Raw genomic sequence first — 23,033 nt, forward strand, 5'->3', positions numbered from 1 at the left:
GGAGGTGGTCAAAAATGAGAAGGCAAGAATAAATATTGACATCCTGGGCATCAGGGAACTAAAATGGACGGGAATGGGCGAATTCAGTTTGGATGACCATCATATCTACTGCTGTGGGCAAGAATCCCGTAAAAGAAATGGAGTGGCCCTCATAGCCATCAGAAGACAGGAGTGCCTGGCGGGCTCTGGTCCATGGGGTCACGAAGAGTCAGACACGACTGACTAAACAACAACAGTTGTCCTTCAAGGGTGCTTCTGAGCACGTGAAGAGTGTCCTTTCTGCCCATTAGGTGATCGCCGGCCACCTGCGCACCCATGCCCATCTGGGGTGAAAGAAGAAGGGCTCCCCCTCCCAAAGGATCTGCCTACCCCCCCTTTCCCCAATCCCCTCCCCCACTCGCCTGCCAGCCTCTGCGCTTGGCCAGCCCGCGGCCAAGCGAGGGTTAACAGGTGTGGCCCCTCCCCCTCCCCGGCTGCCTTTGGCGGCGCCTTCTTCTGCTCCGCAGGCAGTTCGGGTTCGGCCAGCGCTGCCGCCGTTGGCCCGTTCGGGGTCTCCTCCCCAACTCGCCCCCGACCAGCCAAGGAAGGAGCGAGGTGAGGGCGCGCTTCGGCAAGGCGGGGGCGCGCGTCGCGGGGGAGGCGCCCAAAGTTCGGGCAAGTTTGCAAAAGTTTTTTTGGGGGGGTGGGGGTGGGAAACGACGGGGCAGGAGGGCGATCCCAGCCGCTTCCGGGGGGGGCAGGGATCCTAAACCCCCCAAGACATCTCTCGGGATGGAAGCTCCTGGTTAAAGCCCCACGTTTCCTTTTTCTGCTTTGTTTCCTGATCTCTAAGCTGCCGGGCGGGGGTGGCGGCGCAGGGGGAGCCGGAGTTGGGGGGGGGGTCTCTCACGAGGCTGGCCCCCGGAGCCTGATCTAAGCTGACCCCCCCCCAAGCGAAGGGGCACGGGGTGTGGGGGGCGCGCCTTGGAAACTTTGGAGAAGTTGCGGGTTTTTCCCACGAAGGTGTCGCTTCCAGGTGGGAGAGCGGAGAGAGAGGGGTCGGCGCCGGAGGAGAAAGAGCGCGCTGGGATTTGCTCCGGCTGAGCACGGGACGAGGGTCCTTCCTTGAACCTTAAAAGTATTTGGCTTTGGAAGGAATTGGCCGCACCTTTCTGGCCTTAGAAAACGCAGCAGGAAGACTTGGGGGAAGGGGATGCTTGAGTCCTGTGCGCATTATTCCCCCAGTGAAGTCCCACTGAACTCCGTGGATCAGAGTTCCGAGTAGACGCGTGTCTTTTACAGCAGTGGATCAGAGCTCCGAGTAGACGCGTGTCTTTTACAGCAGTGGATCAGAGCTCCGATTAGACGCGTGTCTTTTACAGCAGTGGATCAGAGTTCCGAGTAGACGCGTGTCTTTTACAGCAGTGGATCAGAGCTCCGAGTAGACGCGTGTCTTTTACAGCAGTGGATAGAGTTCCGAGTAGACGCGTGTCTTTTTCAGCAGGGTTTCTCAGAATGGGTGTGGGAGAGAAACCCAGGCAGATGGGATTATTATTTAAAACAAGGCTGGAAATATCCCCGATGCCTGATCACCGAGGCATTTGAAATGATGGCACTGCTTCTCTTCCAAACACTAATTACTTTGTTGTACATTAATTTTATGTGTAGACTTGGCACAGCTTTGTGGCTGTAAGAGACTAACTATGAATCAAAAGTCCTGGGTTTGAATCATGCATGCCTTTGCCATCAACTCACCAGGTGGCAAGCAGCTCTCTCCCAGCTCCAGCCCCCACTTTTGCAGTATAGAGCTAGAATCATAGAACTGTAGAGTTGGAAGCGACCACGAAGATCATTTAGTTCGCCCAACGCAAAACGACCCTGAGATTAAGTCTCATACTCTACCAACTGAGCTATCTGTGAGTAATAAAAAACGACGCTCACCTGCTTTACAAAGTCGCTGTAAATATCACAAGGGTTTTTCAGCATGCAAAAACGCTACATAAATGCCCAGGATAACTACTGTGCTTCTGTACAATTCTGAGGTCAGACACTAGCCACCCCATTGCACAGGTGAGGAAAACTGAGGGTAAGAGAGATCCCGGTTTGTTCCAGACCCACTGAATGAGTTATTAGCTTAAACAGGGACTTGAACCCCAGGTTCATTGCCAACCCAATATGACCCAATGCAGAGAGACAAAGGACTGTACCTGATGTCTTGCATGATTTGGTCTTCTTGCCACATGAGAAACACTGTGGTGTAGGTGGTTAGAGTGTCAGGCTAAGATTGGGGAGACCCAGGTTCAAGTTCTCCCTCAGCCATGAATCCTTGAGCGAACAATTGAACTGGCTAAAGTAAGGAGGGCTGTGGAATATAGAGGAAAAATGTGAAATAGTTATTGATTTCTGGCATTACTGGGATCTAAGACTGCTTAGAAATCTCCTTCTTTAGCTTGAAATCCTCTTTCTCTGTAATGTGTGGTGGAGCCTGATTGTGGCACCCATGCTCAGAGGCGCTCTGTCTGCTCTGTGTGTTCAGGGGCGAGCCCAGGTATTGAAAAAGAGTCCTGGGGCTGAGTCCTGGCTCAAAAAACAGCTGTGACTGGAAGCCAGGATTCCTGGATGGTATATTTTGCTCTCGGAGATGATTCCATGGTGGAAATTAATGCTTTTGGAGGCAGGATCTAGAGAGGAGGGGTTGCAGGAAATTGCTACCTTGCTGACTCTGGAAGATAGGTTTTGGCCTGCCCATTTTGACTCTTGTCTGGGGATTAGGTGAACCTTTGCCTCAGGCAGCCAGCCAAGATGACGTGACCAGGTGTTGCAAGGGTTTCCGGGGAAGGGCTCCACCTGCTGAACTCTGCCCCTGCATCACAATCCCAGCTCATAAAATGCTGGGTTCTCTCCCTCCCTCCCCTCCCCCTCTTTCTCTTTATTTTTCCTGCCCTCCTCCTCAAACCTACCTGAATTTACCCTCCAGCTACTGTTCTCCTGGTCTTAACCTTGATTTGCTCTTTTGTTTGGAGAATAAGCCAAGAGTTTCAGAACCCTGCAGGCCTGGGTTCAGCCCCCTCCCTTTGGCTTTCTCAGTTTCTGCCATATGTAAAACAGAAATGATAGCAGCTTTTACGGGACCGTAAACAAGGATGAATTGGATGGGGGAAAGCCATACAGTCACCCAAGTGAGAAAATACCAGTAAATTCCAACCCTATGGAAGCATCTCCACCCCCATCATTCTGCCTGGACACTGAGGTCCAGTGCCGAGGGGCTTCTGGCGGTTCCCTTGCTTTGAGAAGTGAGGTTACAGGGAACCAGGCAGAGGGCCTTCTCGGTAGTGGCACCCGCCCTGTGGAATGTCCTCCAACCAGATGTCAAAGAGAAAAACAACTACCAGACTTTTAGAAGACATCTGAAGGAAGCCCTATTTAGGGAAGCTTCTAATCTTTAATAGACATTAAATAGACAATGTTTAATGTTTTTATATTTTGTTGGAAGCCACCCAGAGTGGCTGGGGAAACCAGGGTATAAATTATTATTATTATTATTATTATTATTATTATTATTATTATTACTACTACTACTACTCTGCCCCCTTTAGCACAGCATAGTTTAAGGCTGATTATATTCTATGCCCCTGCATCATGTGTGCAGAGGGCCTGGTGCTTCAACCACAGGCTGGTAAAGGTAAAGGGACACCTGACCATTAGGTCCAGTCGCGGACGACTCTGGGGTTGTGGCGCTCATCTTGCTTTACTGGCCGAGGGAGCCGACGTACAGCTTCCAGGTCATGTGGCCAGCATGACTAAGCTGCTTCTGGCAAACCAGAGCAGCGCATGGAAACGCTGTTTACCTTCCCGTTGGAGTGGTACCTATTTATCTACTTGCACTTTTTGGCATGCTTTTGAACTGCTAGGTTGGCAGGAGCAGGGACCGAGCAACGGGAGCTCACCCCGTCGCGGGGATTCAAACCGCCGACCTTCAGATCGGCAAGCCCCAAATGCCCCCATTCCAGCCGCACATTAGAAAGTCAGAGTCTTGAGCAGAGTGAAAAAGCGTGTTTTCATAGGGTCATTGGAAGCTGCCTCATATCTGAGTCACATTGATCGGTCCATGTGACTCAGTATTCTTGATACTGATGGGTAGCAACTCTCTAGCGATTTGAATCTTTCCCAGCCCTACCCAGAGATGTCAGGGTTTGAACCAGGACCATTTGCACACCAAGTGTGCCTGCTCTGCCCCTGAGCTATTGCGCCCTCTGCTGCAGGATAGATGACTTGGCGGGTGGAGGGACTCTCAGGTAAGCAGAGGGGAGGGGTCCACTAATGTGCTCTTTCTCAAAGCACCACAAAGCTCTGGATCAGGTTTAGGCAACCTAAGGCCCGTGGGCCGGATGCGGCCCAATCGCCTTCTCAATCTGGCCCACAGATGGTCCGGGAATCAGCCTGTTTTTACATGAGTAGAATGTGTCCTTTTATTTAAAATGCATCTCTGGATTTTTTGTGGGGCATAGCAATTCGTTCGTCCCCCCCCCCCATATAGTCTGGCCGCCTACAAGATCTTAGGGACAGTGGACCGCCCCCCTGCTGAAAAAGTTTGCTGACCCCTGATCTAGTCCATGGGTAGGCAAACTAAGGCCCGGGTCCAGCCCAATCACCTTCTAAATCTGGCCTATTTACAGTCCGGGAATCAGCGTGTTTTTACATGAGTAGAATGTGTCCTTTTATTTAAAATGCATCTCTGGGTTATTTGTGGGGCCTGCCTGGTGTTTTTACATGAGTAGAATGTGTGCTTTTATTTAGAATGCATCTCTGAGTTATTTGTGGGGCATAGGAATTCGTTCATCCCCCCCCCAAATATAGTCCGGCCCACCACATGGTCTGAGGGACAGTGGACCGGCCTATGGCTGAAATAGGTTGCTGACCCCTGATCTGGATCTACACCAGGCTGTCACTTTGAACCCTCAGCAACACCCCCCCCCCCGGACATTTTATTTCAGGAGAAAAAGTTCTGCAAAGCAATAGAATATGTGGGGAGCTGATGTGCTGTCAGCACTCAATTTGGGTTTCCTTGGCTCAGGTTTGCTTGTTGCTGTTGTTTTTACCAGAGGGTACATGCAACAGCTCTGCCTTCTTCCGCCCTGTCTCACAGCAGATCCCTCCCTCATCCACTCCCTGGGAACAGGGAGCCGCCAGCAGTGGCTGGGAGGGGTCGGGAGAAAGGTGTTGACACTAAACAGTCATAGCAAAGGAATTGACTGCGGTAGAGCCTGGGGCAGGGAAGGGGGAGAGAGGAGAGGCTGGCAGAGCCTCCGATCTGTGCCACCCCATACCCTTCCCTTTCCCACGTTTGTCACGCTGGCGTGCAGCACCACAGATCTTCTCATTGAGGCGTAGACATGCGTGTGAATTTCGGCTCCGTGGGTTCACATTTGGCAATGCTGTGTGTGTACCAGAAAGAGAACTGAGGGGGGGAGAGGAGTGATGAATGCATTAAATGTTGTGGCACAAGGAAGAAGAATCTTTGGCGCAAGGTGCGTCTACGCTCCACAGGGCATGTGGGGAACGCTTTCTGCGGCCCTTGTACCTGATGTGAATGTTGTTCTCGGTGTGATTCATGCCCAGAGCAGTTCTGGTCTCTGCTGCGACTGGGATTAGTTACGTAACTCGGGGAGGCTTCCTGGCTGTTCTCTGGACTCCCAGCTGGGCTCGGCCTTGATCTGGTCTCGCAGGGAAGCAGCTGTGGGCTTTGGCCCGGGCCCAGAAATGTGGAGAGCTGGCCAGCTGTCTCGCTGCCCCCAGACTTCCCACCGTGGATGTCTGTGGACATATGAGTTGACTGGCGAGCCGGGCGAAGGGGAGGGGAGCTGGGGGTGGGGGCACTTCAGTTTCTACCCCCATCCGGAGCGCTGGCTTTGAGCCAGCCTCAGGTACGAGGGAGAGGTTCGGATTTCTCTCCCTCTCTAATAACTGGGTCTCGTTCTCTGTCAAGGAAACCCTGAATTATACCAATCAACGTAATACATCTAAAACGCTTCTTTCAGTGGAGAGCACTATTGCGGGGGCATGAGACAGGCAAACCATAGCTTTTAAAAGCTTGTCTAGCCAATTAGAGTGAAGCTACAGCAGGGAAATGTAATTGCTAAATGCAGTGTCCATATTCAAGAGGCAATATGCCTGTGATTATTTCATGCCGTGGGGCAAGCAAGATGGCGGTGTTGGTGTTTATCTTCACATGGTTTCCTGGACTATTTATCTGGCCGCAGACTGCTAGACTAGGTGGTCTGACCCTGGCAGAGCCTAATGTTTGTTCCTAATCCATGATACCCCCACAATTACTGACTTAACCTCAGCAACTCAAAACTGGCCAAAATACTGCCCCTGAACAGGGATTGGAGGGGAGCCTTTGGTCATCGGATGCTGTTGTACTACAACTCCCATCATCCCTGGCTGCTGGGTTATGGTTCCAACAAGCCCCAGAATGTGGTCCAGGAACGGCCATCTTGAGGTGGTTTTGTCTGTACTCGCTGGAGCCCCTAGTCACCATGAAGTAGGTTGAGTGACCTGTTGAAGCTGAGCATCCTCTGAGACAGGAGTCTCTTCTGCAAGAAGCCCTCCCACTCATGGTGAGAACGCCAGCATGACCAGTAGTCAGGGATGATGGGAGTTGTAGTCCAAAAACATCTGGAGCTCCACAGGTAAACACAGCCCTGATGGAAGAGAAAGGCTGGGATCCCACAGCCAATCGTGGTCTCCTTCTGGGACCTGCCCATCGGGTGGATCTGTGATGGCTGTCATAGCTTGCACTTCAGGTACATGGAAGAGTTCCTGAAGAAAGACCTGGGGAGATTAATAATAATAATAATTTATTTATATCGCCGTCCATCTGGCTGGGCTTCCCCAGCCACTCTGGGCAGCTTCCAACAAAATATTAAAATACCATAATACACCAAACATTAAAAGCTTCCCTAACAGGGCTGCCTTCCAGATGTCGTCTAAAAGTCTGGTAGTTGTTCTTCTCTTTGACATCTGGTGGGAGGGCGTTCCACAGGGTGGGCGCCACCACCGAGAAGGCCCTCTGCCTGGTTCCCTGTAGCTTGGCTTCTCGCAGCGAGGGAACCGCCAGAAGGCGCTTGGCATCGGACCTCAGTGTCCGGGCAGAACGATGGGGATGGAGACGCTCCTTCAGATAATAAGGAAACATTTCCTCTTTCCTCCTTTAGTGCAGCCTTGATTCCAGCACACTTGTGGGGCTAGCGATGCTTGGGTAAAATGCCATCCTTGGGACGCTTCAGCCTACATTGCTCTGCCTCCCTTTCCAATACCATATAAGCCCTGCTGTGCCCCATGGTGGAGATGGGGGTCCACAAGAACTTACCCAGCCCTGCTCTGACCATTGGCTGTGTGCCATGGAAGAACCTGGAAATGCCAGCCCCATTCAAGGGCTACCTGTGGAGTGGCAGCTGAGGGAAGCAAATCATTCCTGTGGAGACAAAACCCTCTCTTGGGGGGAGAGTAGCTCTCCTGAACCTCCTCTGTGCCCAGCTTTCCTAACCCTGAATAGATGTGCACTCTGCCCATGCTCCTCAGCTCTCCATAGTCTGAGATGCTTCTCTACCCTCTTTCCTTTTCCTTGTGATATTGCCTGCCCTCCACTGACTTCAAGCAGATCCTATCTCTCTTTCTTTTCATCCTTCTTCTGTAGCCTCATGCCCTCCACAGATGACTCAGCTACTTACATCTGCAGAATCACACCCGCTTCTTACTCTCTCCTTGTCTCCCTATGGCAGTAACCAGCTGAGGCCCCCCATCCGGGAGTTCCAGATGGGTCTTGGATCAAAGTGATTCCCCTCCCTCGGAAGCAGGAGACAAACCAATCTTCCAGACATGGAGGTGAAGGGGCAACTCATCAACTCATCCAGCTACAGCTCTTCAGGTACCTTCCTACTGATACATCTGATGACACCCCCCCCCAAAAAAAAACACACACACACCAATTTTTTTTCCTTCCTGCCTGGCTGATCACCTCGTCCTCCCATTTCTGCACCCTGTGAGAGTTAATTTTTTAAAAAATTATTTTTATTTAAATATTTTATTATTAAAATAATTCAACATTAATACATAATTACGAATATACAAACATTGTATGAAATGTATGTTTCTGTGAGAGTTAAATCTGGGACATGCCATGGATTTCAAACCTTCACTGACCCTTTTATTCAGGTGTGGGGAAACACAGACTGGGGGCTCAATGTTGCCTTCCAGACCCCTTTATGGGACCCTTGAAACTCTCTCAGCCACATCCCCTCTCCCCAGGCCTCACCCCTCACGCTGCTTTGCACCCCAAGTGTGTGCCCTTGAACTCTGATCCTGCCTCTTGACAAACAGGGAGGGTGTGTTTTGTGTATGTGTGTGGGTGTAGAAACTCGCCTACCATACAAATATGAAATTTGAAATGTTCCATCACCCTGTTGTCAAATTTCCCCCATTAATTTGGCTATTTCCGCATATTCCAGAAGAGTGGCAGTACAAGGTCATGGAATATGCGGAAATAGCCAAATTAACAGGGGAAATTCAACAACAGGGCGATGGAACATTTCAAAAAGAATGGGGAAAATTTATGTTATATATAGGATAAGGTGAAATAGTGAAATCAGTAGAATGGAAATAAACCTCATAATGGGAAATTAAAAGAAACTTTATTGGATGTTAATGACAATATGAATTAAAACATAAAATACAGTCAAGGTAACTAATTGTATCTGTAAATGAATATGGACGAACAACAAGACGTGTACATACAGAAAGATTTATTTGTATATAGACACTGTATGGATAAAGTTGAAAGAAGAACAACAATATACAAAATTGATAAAGACAATGTGAAAAACGTAGAGACGACATTAAAAAGCCAGACAAAGGAAGGAGGGAAGTCAGCTCTTAGGAGTAAATGTAAATTAATGTGTATATGAATAGTAAAAAGGTAAAGGGACCCCTGACCAATTAAGTCCAGTTGTGGCCGACTCTGGGGTTGCGACGCTCATCTCGCTTTATTGGCCGAGGGAGCCGGCGTACAGCTTCTGGGTCATGTGGCCAGCATGACTAAGCTGCTTCTGGTGAACCAGAGCAGCGCACGGAAACACCGTTTACCTTCCCGCCGGAGTGGTACCTATTTATCTACTTGGCCTTTGACGTGCTTTCGAACTGCTAGGTTGGCAGGAGCTGGGACCAAACAACGGGAGCTCACCCCGTCACAGGGATTCGAACCACCGACCTTCTGATCGGCAAGTCCTAGGCTCTGTGGTTTAACCCACAGCAACACCCGTGTCCCTATATGCATAGTATGTAGTTATAAAATCAATAAAGATTATCTTCAAAAAAGAAGAGGGTGAAATTTGAGTTTATTGCTCTGCTAGCTTTTGGCTCTGGCCCCACACACCCCTGGCATGTGGCCCTCAGAACATTGCCCACAAAGGACTGCAGCCCTCAGGCTGGTAAAAGCCCCCCCCCCACTTTAATCATCTGCTCCGCTCTTTCCTCCGCAGAGGCTTTGCAGCGGGACCTCTGTCCGCGGATCCGGCTGGAGCGGGTGCAAGAGCTGCTGGAGAAGCAGCGGTCCCTCCAGCAAGTTCTCAGCCTGCGCCTTAAGGAGCTGCGCCGCATTTGCCTTCAGGAGGCTGTGAGTACCCGTTGGCCGGAGCACGGCTTGATGTGGGCGGGCGAGGGGCTGGCGCTGCCTCTAGGACTAGCCAAGACAGTTCCGGTGGCGTGGAAAGTGGAAATTGTCCCTGGATGTAGAAAGCAGCCTGTGTCCCGTCAGACGGCAGATTCTCGAGAATCTCAGTTTCAAGAGGGCAAATTCCTGGTCTGTGTCTGCTGGGGAGCAGAGGGTGAAATCCGAGGAGAAGTAAACAGTAGAGACCTCTTGAAATTCTCCTCCCTATTTGTGGGTAGAGAAATTGGGGCAGAGGAACCCAGGAGATGAACAGCGATCCAGTGGTGTCTTGGGGAAGGAGGTCACCCTTAGCAGTGGCAGGAGCAGAGTTTCTTTCTTTTTTCTCTTAAAAAAAAAGGGGGTTGTGTGGCCAACAGACACACACACACACCCAAATAAAGTGAAGGGTGTTTGAAAAAAATTCTGCCAAGCGGACTCCTTTTTCTTTTTAAAAAACATTTTTATTGATTTTCCAATAAAAACAGCCAATCAACATATCCACATCATAATCCAATTAAAAACAAGAAACTAAAATTTAAAAAAGACCAAATTGTAATTATTAATTTTTCCGGGCTCCCCATAGTCTGGACCTCTGAAGCATATCTCCAAATCTTCAGTCCTGCCTCTTCTCATTGTTTTCATATTTTCCGCCTTCTGGTCTTAACGCTTTAAATTTCTCCGTCCCTGGCTATGCGATTCTCAATCATGAAAAAAATTCTGCCAAGCGGACTCCTTTTTCTAAGAAAAAAAGAGAAAAACCTTGATTTTTTCTGGAAAAAATGTCTCCTTAAGATTTCAGTTAAAAGCTGACATTGGAAAGAGTTTGGGTAATGGGCTGGCTGTCTTCCTTCACGTGTAAGAAAATGCCAGCAGAGGCCACCCCCAAGTAGGCCCTGCTCTGTGCTTTGGTAGACATAGATAGGTCAGAGTTCCATCCCTGGGCCTGGAAGCATGAAGAGGAGCACACAGGGGGAAGGCCTCTTTGAGAAATAATACTTCCAGCCTGTGCTGGTCAGGCCACTGGGTGCCACATTTTCAGAACGGCATTGACAAACAGGAGTGCAACTCGAGCAGGGCAGACAGGTGGGTCAAGGGGTGTAGAAACTCAAGTGATTTGAGGAACAGTTGAAAAACAGCTGGGCGCTTTTAGCCGGGAGAAGAGGAGATGAAGGCAAGACTCAACAGCTGTCATTAAGCATCTGGAGAGCTGTCACACAGAAGATGGAGTAGACTTGTTCTCTGTTACTCCAGAGGGAAAGACTAGTAGAACCAAGCAGTATTCAAGCAGGTTATATTCAGAGCAGGCCCAGCGGAATGAATGGACCCAAGTTAGCCACATCCACCAATTTCAGTGGGTCTACTCTGGAGTATGACTAATGTGGGATGCAACGCAAGTTCAGGGATTCAGAGTTTGGCCTGGCAGGATGTCCTGCCAAACATATCGCCAAACTCTGGTTCCCTGCACTTTCCTTGGGTTGCATCCCACATCCCACAGTGCAGCATTCCGGACAGGTGGCCAACCAGCCTCTGTTTAAATCCCTCCAGCAAAGGGCGGCTCGCCACCACCTCTGAAGGCAGCCTGTTCCACTGTCAAACAACTCTTAACAATGCTGCACTGCAGGTCCTGCGTTGAGCAAGGGGGAGAAGGCTAGTTGACCATCAAGATTCCATCCAACCTTTCATTATTCTAGATAAGTTGGATTCATATCATCTAGGACGGGGATGGGGAGCCTGTGGCCCTCCAGTTGCTGTTGGGAGTCCAGCTCCCTTCAGCCACTCTCATCAGCATGCCCAGTGTTCAAGGACGATGGGAGATGGAGTCCAGCAGCCTCTGGGTGGGACATAGATTATCATCCCTGAAGTAAAGCTTTTATTTTTTTTTTCAAGAAAGAACAGGGAAGGTTTATTTAGGAGAACCACTGTAAGAGAATGAAGACGCTAGCAGGATCCTAATAACACTCGAAACGTAACAAATACCGTGGGCGATATGGAGAGATGCAAAATACGGTGAAATATTACGCAGTTGAAAACGTTGACAATATAGGACCCAGGGAGGGGATGGTGGGAAGTCTAGAGTTTCGGAGAAATCTATAAAATATGAAAATGTATTTGGTTTTGTTATAACTTTACACTTGTGAAATCAAATAGAAATTATTGAAGTAAAGCTTTTAGAGGTTGTGAACCATGACAGATCTGTTTTGGAAGTGCACTGCAGAACAAGTAAATGCATGCAGATCTGGCTGGTTTTGTGTGAGCTACCAAAATCCAGCTGGTCTTGGTGCAGAATTTTAATCTTGAGCACAGAAGATGCACAGGTGTCTCAGCCTGGCCCAGGATGCCTCACCTGGGAAGTATTGACAAACGCCGCTTGCATCCCTTCCCATTGCCAGGAACTGACCGGACAGTTGCCTCCCGAATACCCCCTGGAACCAGGGGAAAGACCCCAGCCTGTGCGCCGGAGGACGGCAGTTGCCTACCGAATTCCCACTGCCCTCAAGAATGAGGTGAGCAGGGGGGGTGGGGGAGAGCAAGTGGTGGGGAGAGAGGGAGGTTTCAGGGGCGGCTCTGACAATCCTCCCGTTGCCTTGCAGGAAGCGCCTTCCCTGGAGGAGCTGACTCAGGAGCTGGCTCTGCAACAGCAAGTGGCGGAGGCCGCCCGGCGCCTCACCGTGGCTCCAGATCTGACGGCTGAGCAGCGCCGCCGCCGGAGGCAGGTCCAGGCAGACGCCGCCCAGCGCCTCCGGGAGCTGGAGGCTCAGGTGGCAGAGTTCCGGGTGCGACTAGGCAAAGGGCCTCCCCAGAGGGGCAGCCATGGTGCGTTGCTCGCCCACCCTTTAAACCCTGTCCCCCTGCCATCTGTGGGTGCAGTCCACCCTGCTGTACCACTTGTGCAGAAGATTTCTGCTTGTGCCCGGGGTGGGGGAGCCAGAGAGGTCCTTCATGTGTTGCCAGACTCCAGATCCCAACATTGACCATGCAGCCTGGAGGCGAAGGGAGTTGGAGTCCAGCAATGCTGGGAGGGCCACATGTTCCCACCCTCCGGTTTGTGCCATGGAACATCTTCCCCTTCCTCTCCATTCCACCACAGCCCTCAAAATCTTATACACACCTTCAAAATCTGCTTCACGGGAGCAGGGAGACCCTCCAGGGCATATTTTGTGGGTGGCCCTAACCACTACTGGAATGCAGCCCTTGACAGCTTTCCACTGGGATAAGGACTCTTGGTCCAAAAAGTGTCCCTTCCCCTGGTAGCTCGATAGAGTGAGTGCATTTTCTGGCAATGTGAGGGTTTCCTACTATGATTCCTCCTCTTGTGTTGGAAGTGAACTTGTGTGAAGGTAGCAGTTCTCCTACCCAAGCGGCTCGGTACCCACCCTATCCTTCTGGTATGTTAGTCATCACACCCTGTTTTCTGATTGATCCCTGATTTATCTCTCTTTCATCAAAACAAAACAAAAAAGAAGAGGTTTTTCATTCAGAGAGCAGCTCCCTCTCCGAATCGGCCAGCCATGAAAATGGTAAGTGTGGTCTGCAGCCTCCTGAGTTTCTTTCCTAGATTAAGGAGGGAGCGGTTGGTGGTTCTGGGTAAATGACAAGAGGCTAAAGGGGTGCCTTTGTCAGGTTTAAGGTGCTGGTTTTAACCTTTAAAGCCCTATACGGCCTAGGACCGCCTCTCCTGGTTTGTCCCGTGGAGGACCTTACGGTCTTCAAATAAAAACACAGGGAGGTTAGGCTGGCCTCAACCAGAGCCAGGGCTTTTTTGGCTGTGGCCCCAATCTGGTGGAACGCTCTGCAACAAGAGACTAGGGCCCTGCGGGACTTGACATCTTTCCGCAGGGCCTGCAAGACAGAGATGTTCCACCAGGCCTTTGGCCAAGGCACAGTCTGACCCCGCTTCTTTGGCAATCCTCACAGAACTCTAGCCCCGTGGTTGCCATTAATTTGATTCTGAACTGATTTTAGAATGTATTTCAATCAATTGACTGATTTTATGTAAATTGTGCTATTTTTACTGTTGTTAGCCGCTCTGAGCCCGGCTTTGGCTGGGGAGGGCGGGATATAAATAAAATTTTATCATTATTATTATTATTATTATTATTATTATTATTATTATTATTAAATGTGAGGTGCTGAAGGCTCAGGCTACCTTGGTCCCTCATCTTTGGCCCGGAGATGATGAAGCAAAGGGACTCTAGTATTAAGGGGTGTGTTTGTGGGTGCCGTCTTAATGAATGCCTGATCTGAGTGCGTAGTGTCATCAATGGGATCCGCACGTGGATTGAAAATAAACCCTACTTTGGAGTCAGCTTTTTGGAAGAAGCATGTTCTAATGTGGAAGGGGTCAGGGTGGGGGAAGAGAACCTTCTCATAGCACATTTGCCAGACCAAATCAAAGGTGACGAAGAAACCCTCAAATGTAACGTGGCCAAAACACCTTTGTTGGTGTTACTTACTTTCTGCCCTCAAAATGGGAACATCTAAGGAGGGTGACTCACTGTCCTGTAGCATCGTTTACTGTCCCCACAGTGTTGGGGCACCAGGAGAACAGAGGAGCAGGTGTGGCCCCAGCATTGAGCAGTGCTGTTGATTCATCCAGCCGGATGAGAGCATAGAACCCGGTTGATGCAGCATGCCGGGGGTAACTGAGTCGGATGAGCTGGTACCTCCTCTAGGAACTCCCTGGTCCTCCTCTGAAGGACCCTCATCCTATGGTAAAACTGCTCCTGGGCTATACCATTCCAGACTGCAGGCAGCAGTTGCATAATGCCATGCTTTCTGCCCCTTTCTGCTAGGACTTCTAACTTTCTCCCTTGCATTGTGTCCAACTGCCTGCAATGCTGGAATATGCAGCTGTCCCTTACGGGGATCAAACCTGCAACCGTGCCGTTATCAGCATCTGAAATATCCAGGCTGAGAATGATCACATTTATGTTCAGAAAGCATAAACTGTTGGACTACCATATTTTTTTATTGTTGTTGTTTTTGCCGAGGTAGGGGTGTGTGGATGCTTCTACTCTGTGCCCTGTGCTCTGTCCTCAGACGACCCCCACAGCTTCCACCCCTCCAAAGTCTCCAACCACCAGGGGACTTTTTTTGACCGTCCTTCGCCGCCTAAGGCCCGAGATCACCTGCGTGCCATCTCCAGCAGCCCCGACCGCCGACCAGGATGGCGGCTTTTGCAGCCGGACCTGTACAACGAGGGCAAGGACCGCAGGAACTCTGTTGCCAGCCCTGCCAGGTGACTAGGATATGCCTTTGGCCTTTTGCGCGTGTCTCTCCAGTAGCAAAGTGAACCAGGGGAGGAGGGAGTTTGCTGCTGAGCTGATTGACACCCAGGGAGCCCCCTTAAGGGCCCATCGCAAGGACACAAGCAGCAAAAGGAGGTGGGACTGTAGTACTTCAGGCTGAAGAGGCAGGGTGCCATTTTTGAATGCTGCCCCACATAAAAATGCCCACAGAGGTGAAATAGATTGCTCGCCTCTTCTTCCCTTTGGCAAATGACTGTACTGTTGAAATGGCGATGAGATCGCATTGGCCTATTTATTCTGAATGTTTTTAAGTGATGCCAATAAAGGTATGATGATGATGAGGATGATGATGATGATGATGATGATGCTAAAAATACAAAACACACAGCTCCCCGCCAATAGAAAGCCGGCCCATGACAGAGAAAGGGAATGAGCTAGACTGTAACCCAAGAGCTGGCCTTCTATGGCAGGGTGTTTGGGTTTGTTTCTTCAACAGAGAGAAACTTAAAAAAATATATTGATGTCAGCCTAGCAACCTTAAACGGCTTCTTCTGCTCTGCCTCCTCAGGAGTTTGCTCCCTCATTCAGTTGCACATGTAAACCTGGCCACATGTGTAGCAGCTGATTTTCCTTAAAGGTTGGAAATGGGGAGACCAGATAACTCTTCCTAAAAGCATTGGCTCCCAGTATGTTTCCAGGCACAATTCAAGGTGTTGGTGCTGACCTTTGAAGCCCTAAATGGCCTCAGTCCTGTATACCTGAAGGAGCGTCTCCACCACCATCGTTCGGCCCAGACACTGAGGGCTTTCTGGCGGTTCCCTCACTGCGAGAAGTGAGGTTACAGGGAACCCGTCAGAGGGCCTTCTCGGTAGTGGCGCCTGCCCTGTGGAATGCCCTCCCAGCTGATGTCAAGGCTGTAACTATACAACCTTTAGAAGACATCTAAAGGCAGCCCTGTATAGGGAGCTCTTTCAAGGTTGATGTTTCATTCTGTTTTTATGTTTTGCTTGGAAGCTGCCCAGAGTGGCTGCTGCAATCCAGTCAGATGGGCACCATATAATTAAAAAATATATATATTTTTAAGAAGGGAAAATTAGCTGCTACATATAACAGTGGAATAAGAACCCCAGCCAACTGACACTGCCTTTTGTCTTAACAATGAGGGCAGATCAGAGATGGTGCCCTTCCCAGATTCATAAGGGTGATAGAGATCAGCACTTCCAGCCTCTCTTGACACCTTGGCTCTAGGGTCAGCTTTTGGAGCAGGAGTAGCCCTGCAGATGGTCCTGGCACTCCCGTGAACCCTGGTCAGCATGTCAAATGACCTGGGATTACGGAGGTTGTAGTCCAAGAACATTTGGGGGGCACTCTGGTGTTTTCTGCAAGCAGAACTGAACTACTTATAACTCAGCTTCAGTGTTCATGGGATTACAGCTTATGTATGTGTACAGTTGTACCTCTGGTTGCAAATGGGATCCATTCTGGGGCCCGTTTGCAACCTGAAAAGAGCGCAACCTGAAGCGCCGGTGCATGGTGTGGTTTGGCTCTTGTGCGCATGCACGAAGTGTGATTTGGCTCTTGTGTGCATGCGCAAAGTGTGATTTGGCTCTTGTGCACATGTGGAAAGTGCAAAACCCGAAAGTAACCCTTTCTGGTACTTCCGGGTAGCTGCGGGACCAGTGGTGTAGCGTGGGTTGTCAGCACCCGGGGCAAGGCAAGTAATTTGTGCCCCCTAACCCGTGGATTTGTGCCCCCTAACCCATGGATTTGCGCCCCCTAACCCTAACCCCCAGATGTTGCGCCGGGTGCGGCCGGCCCCCCCTGCACCCCCCATGCTACGCCACTGCGCGGGACGCAACCTGAAAAGACGTAACCTGAAGCGTCCGTAACATGAGGTATGACTGTACACACACATACACACAGGACTGGCTCTTTTAGAAATTATTTTGTCTTCGCTTGTTTTCAGCCCAAGCCGCACGCTCCCCAGGAGTGCTTCCAGCTTCGAGGGCCGGAGTGTACCTGCAACCCCAGTGTTGGCAAGAAGCACTTGCACAGGCGGCCACCAGTTCAGGTAGGCAAAATGCTGGGTTTCCACCCACAGGGGCTGGATGTGAGGTTGGGCTGGAGGCAGAGTGGGGTGGGGGTGTATGTGGAATTTGTGAGTTTAGCTGAACATAATCAGTGCTTTTTTCGGAGGGGGGCGCAAGGGTACACATACCCCTAAACATTTTGTGAATCTAAGTTTGGCCTCATTGAGGGGCAGTATTTCAATATGAGTAGGAAAATGAGAGTACGCCTAAACATTTTTTAAGAAAGAAAAAAGCACTGATCATAATTATTATTTCAAGATAAGAAAGTCACATTTTGATACATGTTTTTATAATTATAGACCTACTACATTCCAACAGTCACCAAATTGACATCTAAATCATTCTACGTTAAAATAAACTTTAGCCTCATGTGATACAGCTATAAATGCATTCTAAAATGTTATATTAAATATTGTTTTAAGTTTCTGTATCATAAATTATGATAACTGCAGCACTGAAAAGGCTTTAAATAATTCTAGTTGATGTTCTTGCTTCATATATTTAATAAAGGGGGATCCTTCTCTACCTGTATGTAGAGAAACAGACTGTTCTGTTAATTGAGTCATAGTGGCAACAAATTTTATCAAGCCATTCTTGTTGTGTTGGAACTATTGGGAGTATGCCATTTCAATATTTTGGCAGCTGTTAACAAAGCCCCATCTAAATTAGAATGTTCTGATCTCACATCTTCCTTTAAGATACCCTAGAAGAATTATCAGAGAGTATGCGATACACCTGTTCCCCCCCCCAAATAATTCTTGCATGACTGCCAAACCCGTGACTTTCTCCTCACATCTTCAACAGGTTCCACAAACATCTGGAATGGCATCTCTTGACACCTCTCTCTCTTTCTCTGTCTCAGGTCTGAAGCTCCAGCTCTACACCCCCGCCAATGGTCAGGCAGCCACGACTCCCAGCTCGGACCCCCGAGCCGCGACACCAGCGCTGACCGGGCCTCCCTCTTCGCCGCTCGGACCCGTCGCAGCAACAGCTCAGAAGCCCTGATTGAGCGGGCCCCTTCAGATGACCCCCTGTTCCCCGCTGCGCCCCCTTTTAAAAGTGCGGAGGCCCTGACCCCTTCCATCTCTGGCCGCAACCCTCGGCCCCCTTACAACGACCTCCTTCTGGACTACTACCTGGAACGCAGGTGCTGGGGCGGCGGAGACCACCTTTCGCGCCGGGACGGGCCCCCCCAGCTGGAGTGGGGGGCCTTTCCCGAGAGCCCGCTGCAGCGCCGAGCCCGCCCTGCTGCCCGCACCAAATCCTGTGGCCCGCTGTTGCCCCCCCAGTCCCGGGAGGTCGGTTACGGGCCCCCGCTGCCCCCTCAGCGCAACTTCCACAAAGCCCTGGCCCTGGAGGGACTCCGGGACTGGTACCTGCGCAACGCCGGAGTCAGCCAGCGGGGGGCGCTGGAGAGACGGGGACCCTCGCACCCCAGCCACCAGCCGCTCCGCGGCTACTACGAGCCAGCTGCCGCTAACCCCGAGACGGGCTACTATGGGGCGCCAGGGGGGCTGCCCCACTCAGTGAGCTACGCCGGGCAGCCGCTATATGGCAGGTATGGGGCACGACTGCACTATTTGCCCCGGTAACTGCATCCGCCCCGTTCATCCTGCTTGCCTAATGCCCGACCCCCTAGCACCGCTTCCGCAGAGTCTGTCCGTCTGTCTGTCTTTCTGCTCTCTCTTTTTTTTCTTCGGGCACTTCCACCATGCTGCACTTTTCCCCAGCTGCTTGGGAATTCTTGTGCTTTGTTTTCTGTTGTTGTTTCTCCCCACCCACTAAAAGTGCATTATTGGGGGGTTTTTGGGGGGTGGAGGAGCACCCTTTCGTTGCTACCTCTTGGTTCATTTCCGAAGGATTTGCAGGGGGTCAATTGAGCGGCCAAGGGGCTGGAGTTTGGGGTGGACTGTCATGGGATGAAAGGAAGATACTTCTTGCTGTGTTCCTCCTTGCCTAATTCTCGTCTTCTTCTTCTTCTTCTTTTTCTCTCTCCCTCCCTTCCGCCTTTTGATGCCCTGCTATGCCCTCTCAAGACCCTTTGGGGAACTGCTTTACATAGATGACTCTGCTGGCCTCTACAGTTTGGACTCCACAGAGCAGCCACCCCCGGGGACATTGGTCTGACCCCCCCGCTCTGCTTTTTTCCCCCAAGGGGAAATGGAGTTTGGTCTCTTTTTCTTTTCTTCGCTGGTGCCTCGTGTGTGCGTGTGTTACACCATGTTGGGGGGGCGGGAATTCCCTGCTGGCAGGGTTTATATACTATATCTATATATCTCTGTGTGTGTGTGTGTGTGTATGTGTGTGAGAGAGAAATTGAGAGTGTGAAGGGGGGTTGTTGCATGTCACACTGGACACACAACTTTGGGGAGGTCAAGGATGCCTCTCCAGTTCTTCCTACACATTGTTAAACTTTTCCCATTTGAGATTTTTTTTAGGGGGGATATGTATTTACTGTACCCCACTGCCACTCACTCCCCCGCAAAGGGTTTAACTGCTGCAGGTTGCACCCTCTTGTGTTCCCAAGGCGTGGTGCAACATTTCTGCCCTGGTGCTGTGGGTCAGGGTGTGGCGTTTTCAACCCGAGACCCTGGAATGTATCGTGGAGGGGTGTGCAGATGTTTCTTGACGGCCAAAGGCTGCATAGCGCAGACTGTGGAATTTCAGTTCTCTTTAAAAATGTCCGGAAAAGGGGGAAATAATCTACACCCACCTCACACACACCCCTTGAGCAATCCCCCTGCCCACTTCTGACAAGGGGTGTTATGGGGGACACTTTTGCAGAAAAGGGACTCCAGGTAAGGGAAATGTAAGCTCCTTAAAAAAAAACAAAAAACTCCAGCTGCTTCCTGGCAGGTGAAACTAGGATGGGTGCTATAAGATGAGAGTTCTTGCTTTCAGTTCATCTCAAATCGAAGGTGAGGAACATGTCTCTCTCTGCCCCACCCCCCACCCCCGGTCGTTGCCCAGAGGTTGTTGCATAACAGTGACCCATGGCTTTGCTGCCTGGGACTTAAGGGAGTTGGGAACCCAACAAGACCTTTGAGGGCTACAGGCTTAGTGCCCCATCTATTAAAAATATTACGTAGAAAGGGGGGTGGTGTCAGAAGCTACCGGCTGAAACGGCCCCCCGTTATGGTGGCTGTGGGAACCGCGGGGGTTTCTGTTACAGCTGCGAGTGCGAAATTTGACTCGGTCCGTGGGCGAGTGTGGCTCCCACGGGAAAACAGGCAGGCAGACTTTTCACATGTGGGAAGATCTCTGTAAACATGGGTGTTTGCCACACAGCAGCCCCAGTGTGCAGCACTACCTGTCTCATGTCTAAAAAGCACAGGCAGAGAGACCCCTTCGTGAACCCCATTCAACCATGCCACCGCCCCCCCCCCCCCGCAATGTTATGAAGAAAACAAAACCCCTTGCTTTCATTTAAAAGCTTTTTTAAAAAATGTGATGGTTTTTCCTCTTCACAGCTGCACAACAAGTGGTCACGTCGTTTAATAATCTCAGTTTTTGCCCATTGAATCCAGATCATATTTGAGGGCAGGGGTGGGGTGAAGGAGGGATAAAGGAGGGCTCTTCTCCCCACCCCCCACCCCTCTCACCACTTCCCTCTGTGACGGACCAAGGTTCACAGCAGCAGAGTCACTGTCTTGCGTGTCTTTTTAATATTCACTGCTGTACAGATTGTATATTGGGGGCCTGAATGTAAAATTGAGCACTGTGCATATGAAATGAGAAAGGGTTTCTATAATAAAGATTGTAAAGGCGAGTGAGGCTGTGTTGTGTGGTGGCTTCAGGTACCGAGTCGAAGTGTCGTGTGTTCTTGGTGCAAACAGCATGCCGCGGGAGGAGAGAGCAGAGAGGGGAATCCACTCCTGGCCCCCTGGATTCTGTTTTGCTCTGCATTAATCGGGAACGGCTACTCTTCCCTGGTTCTATACATAGAGTCACTAAGAGAGCAATCAGAATTTCTTTTTCTTTTTTTAAATAATAATTATTAAAATTTCAAGGAAGATACAAAAATGTAAAAAAAGGGGGGGGAAAGAGAGAAAATAGACAAAAAGATAAAAAATACGAAGAAAAATGCTTAAAACAAATCAGTCATTCCATATCCCATTTTTCATTTGCTTATTTCCCTGACTTCCTCACACCTCCCTTCTTTGTATTCTAATTCAATCATTTTTTCAGCAAATCCCCTCAATATCCCATTTTCTTTGAGCCATGCTCTCGTGTGAGATTGTAGTTTCCTCTGGGACATGTTGGGGGGTATGAGATGTTGTAGCACCCTGCTTGTGGTTAACGCTTAGCTGGAATGAAATATTCAACGCAGCAACAGAGAAATTAAAATAATAATTTATTTGTCAGACAAATAAATGAGAGGCTCAGTGGTATATGGTTACCAAGCTCTGGCCTCCCTCCTGCCATTATGGCCAGCACTTATATTCCCTTAATCCAGCCCCCTTTGCTCCTCCTGGGGCTGCCTCTGTTCAATCAGCCTGGTTGGATTTCCTATTGGCTGATTGCTATAACTAATCACAAAAAGATACACCCATATCCTCCTATCCTTATAAGGGAGACAAAGAGCTATATATTTGACATATAAGTAATAATATATCTTACATGGAATCTTAATTACCAGCTCACCTCTTGCCCTATTGCCTTCTAAAACAAATGTTTAATCTTACATTTTTATGTTCAACAGATGTCAAGGATCTTGAGTTCACATCAACATTGAAAGATCTCCTTCATTTGAGGGTCTTTTAAACAAATGCCTGACAACTATATATCAGAAGTGTTCGATGGCGTCTCCTGTCTGGCAAGGGGGGGCTAGGCTCATTTGCCCCTCTGGTCTCCTATTGCAATATGACTCTATGAATCTAGCATTTCTTAAATCCTTTGCATAATTACATTTAAGCCAATATATTTAAGCTAATATATTTCATACATTATCATATATAGCTTTTTAGAAGGATAAATCTCCTCAAAGTAAAAGGAAGGAACAGTTTACAGCCTCAAAATAAAAAGTGAAGAAAAAGTCTCTTCCCCTGTTTACACTCCCCCCCTTCTCCAGCCAGTTGTTTTTCAAAACCATTTGCTCTTGGCCTTTCAACCTTAGGAAGAAGATATGGCTCATTTTACTGGGAGGCACATTGGTATTATTTTACTATTTACCCATTCTTAATAGTGTTTTTTCAGCCTTGGGGCAGCATATGTAATTTCCCATCAATGGGGCCCTCTTGTCTTAGGAGAAAACCTCTTGCCAAGGTTTTTTTTCTGCCTGGCATGAAACCTTTGAAAATCTAAGCCCATTTAATTTAGGAACCTGATCAAGATATAAGCCAATATAAGTCTTGATTAAAAATGCAGTCTATATTCAGATGCCACATTCCCCCCTTTCAAGCTCAAGGACCTTGCTTACCAAGCGTCCTTGATAGCTTGATCATCATATTCCTGAGGTAAAGCTCTGTATAGGGCCATGATATGAGGTAGAGTTTCATTCGAAATCATCTTGCTAATTGTACTTCTAAAACATGAGATGATACATGGCACCATACATAAAACCATTATTACTACTGTCAAGAAAAACAAGCAAGACAATAATATCCCTTTGAGTCCCGCAACATTAGGTAACCAATTGGTGAGCCATCCCATATCCCATCCTTCCCATGTTTATACTTGGACATGTGCTATATTCTCCATCTTTGTAGCCAACACACGGATTGCCTCACCATTATCAGAAATGTTAAAGCAACAGGCATTCCCTGTCAAGTTCAAGACTCCACATAGGCCTCCCTGCCTGGCAAGTACATAATCCATTCCCATTTTCAGCTGCATAATGGCGGCTCTACTTTCATCCAACTGTTGTGCAATAAGTCTCAAACTCTGGGCCGTTGCATTGGTTACAAGTTCCACTACTGCTTGCAATCGAATTATTCTGTTTAGTTTATAAATAGGATCCCGTGCCCCTTGTATGAGCTCACCAGGATTCCAGGAGGCAGGATCATA

At 49.3% G+C, this 23,033-nt stretch overlaps 1 protein-coding gene across 9 annotated transcripts in view; it reads left to right on the forward strand.

Moving 5' to 3' along the window:
- The window catches only part of CCDC120 (coiled-coil domain containing 120), a 41,119-nt gene extending 20,323 nt beyond the window's left edge, over positions 1 to 20,796 (forward strand). The window contains exons 1-10 of one of the 9 annotated variants that reach the window (XM_081894351.1): positions 467 to 594; positions 7,764 to 7,909; positions 9,519 to 9,652; positions 12,079 to 12,192; positions 12,280 to 12,502; positions 13,150 to 13,206; positions 14,729 to 14,927; positions 16,904 to 17,008; positions 17,890 to 18,585; positions 19,064 to 20,796. In XM_081894351.1, the coding sequence (XP_081750477.1) occupies positions 7,861 to 7,909; positions 9,519 to 9,652; positions 12,079 to 12,192; positions 12,280 to 12,502; positions 13,150 to 13,206; positions 14,729 to 14,927; positions 16,904 to 17,008; positions 17,890 to 18,585; positions 19,064 to 19,154 (1,668 nt within the window). In that variant the 5' untranslated portion in view covers positions 467 to 594; positions 7,764 to 7,860 and the 3' untranslated portion in view covers positions 19,155 to 20,796. Of the gene's footprint in view, positions 1 to 466; positions 669 to 3,798; positions 4,275 to 4,682; positions 5,417 to 7,763; positions 7,910 to 9,518; positions 9,653 to 12,078; positions 12,193 to 12,279; positions 12,503 to 13,149; positions 13,207 to 14,683; positions 14,928 to 16,903; positions 17,009 to 17,889; positions 19,043 to 19,063 lie in introns of those variants that run through there. The other 8 variants (XM_081894343.1, XM_081894349.1, XM_081894350.1 and 5 more) reach the window with 8 other exon arrangements.
- Positions 20,797 to 23,033: the final 2,237 nt, after the last annotated feature.

The sequence above is a fragment of the Podarcis melisellensis genome (genome assembly GCF_964234715.1).
Source record: "Podarcis melisellensis genome assembly, chromosome: 17".
In the NCBI taxonomy this organism is placed as follows: domain Eukaryota; kingdom Metazoa; phylum Chordata; class Lepidosauria; order Squamata; family Lacertidae; genus Podarcis; species Podarcis melisellensis.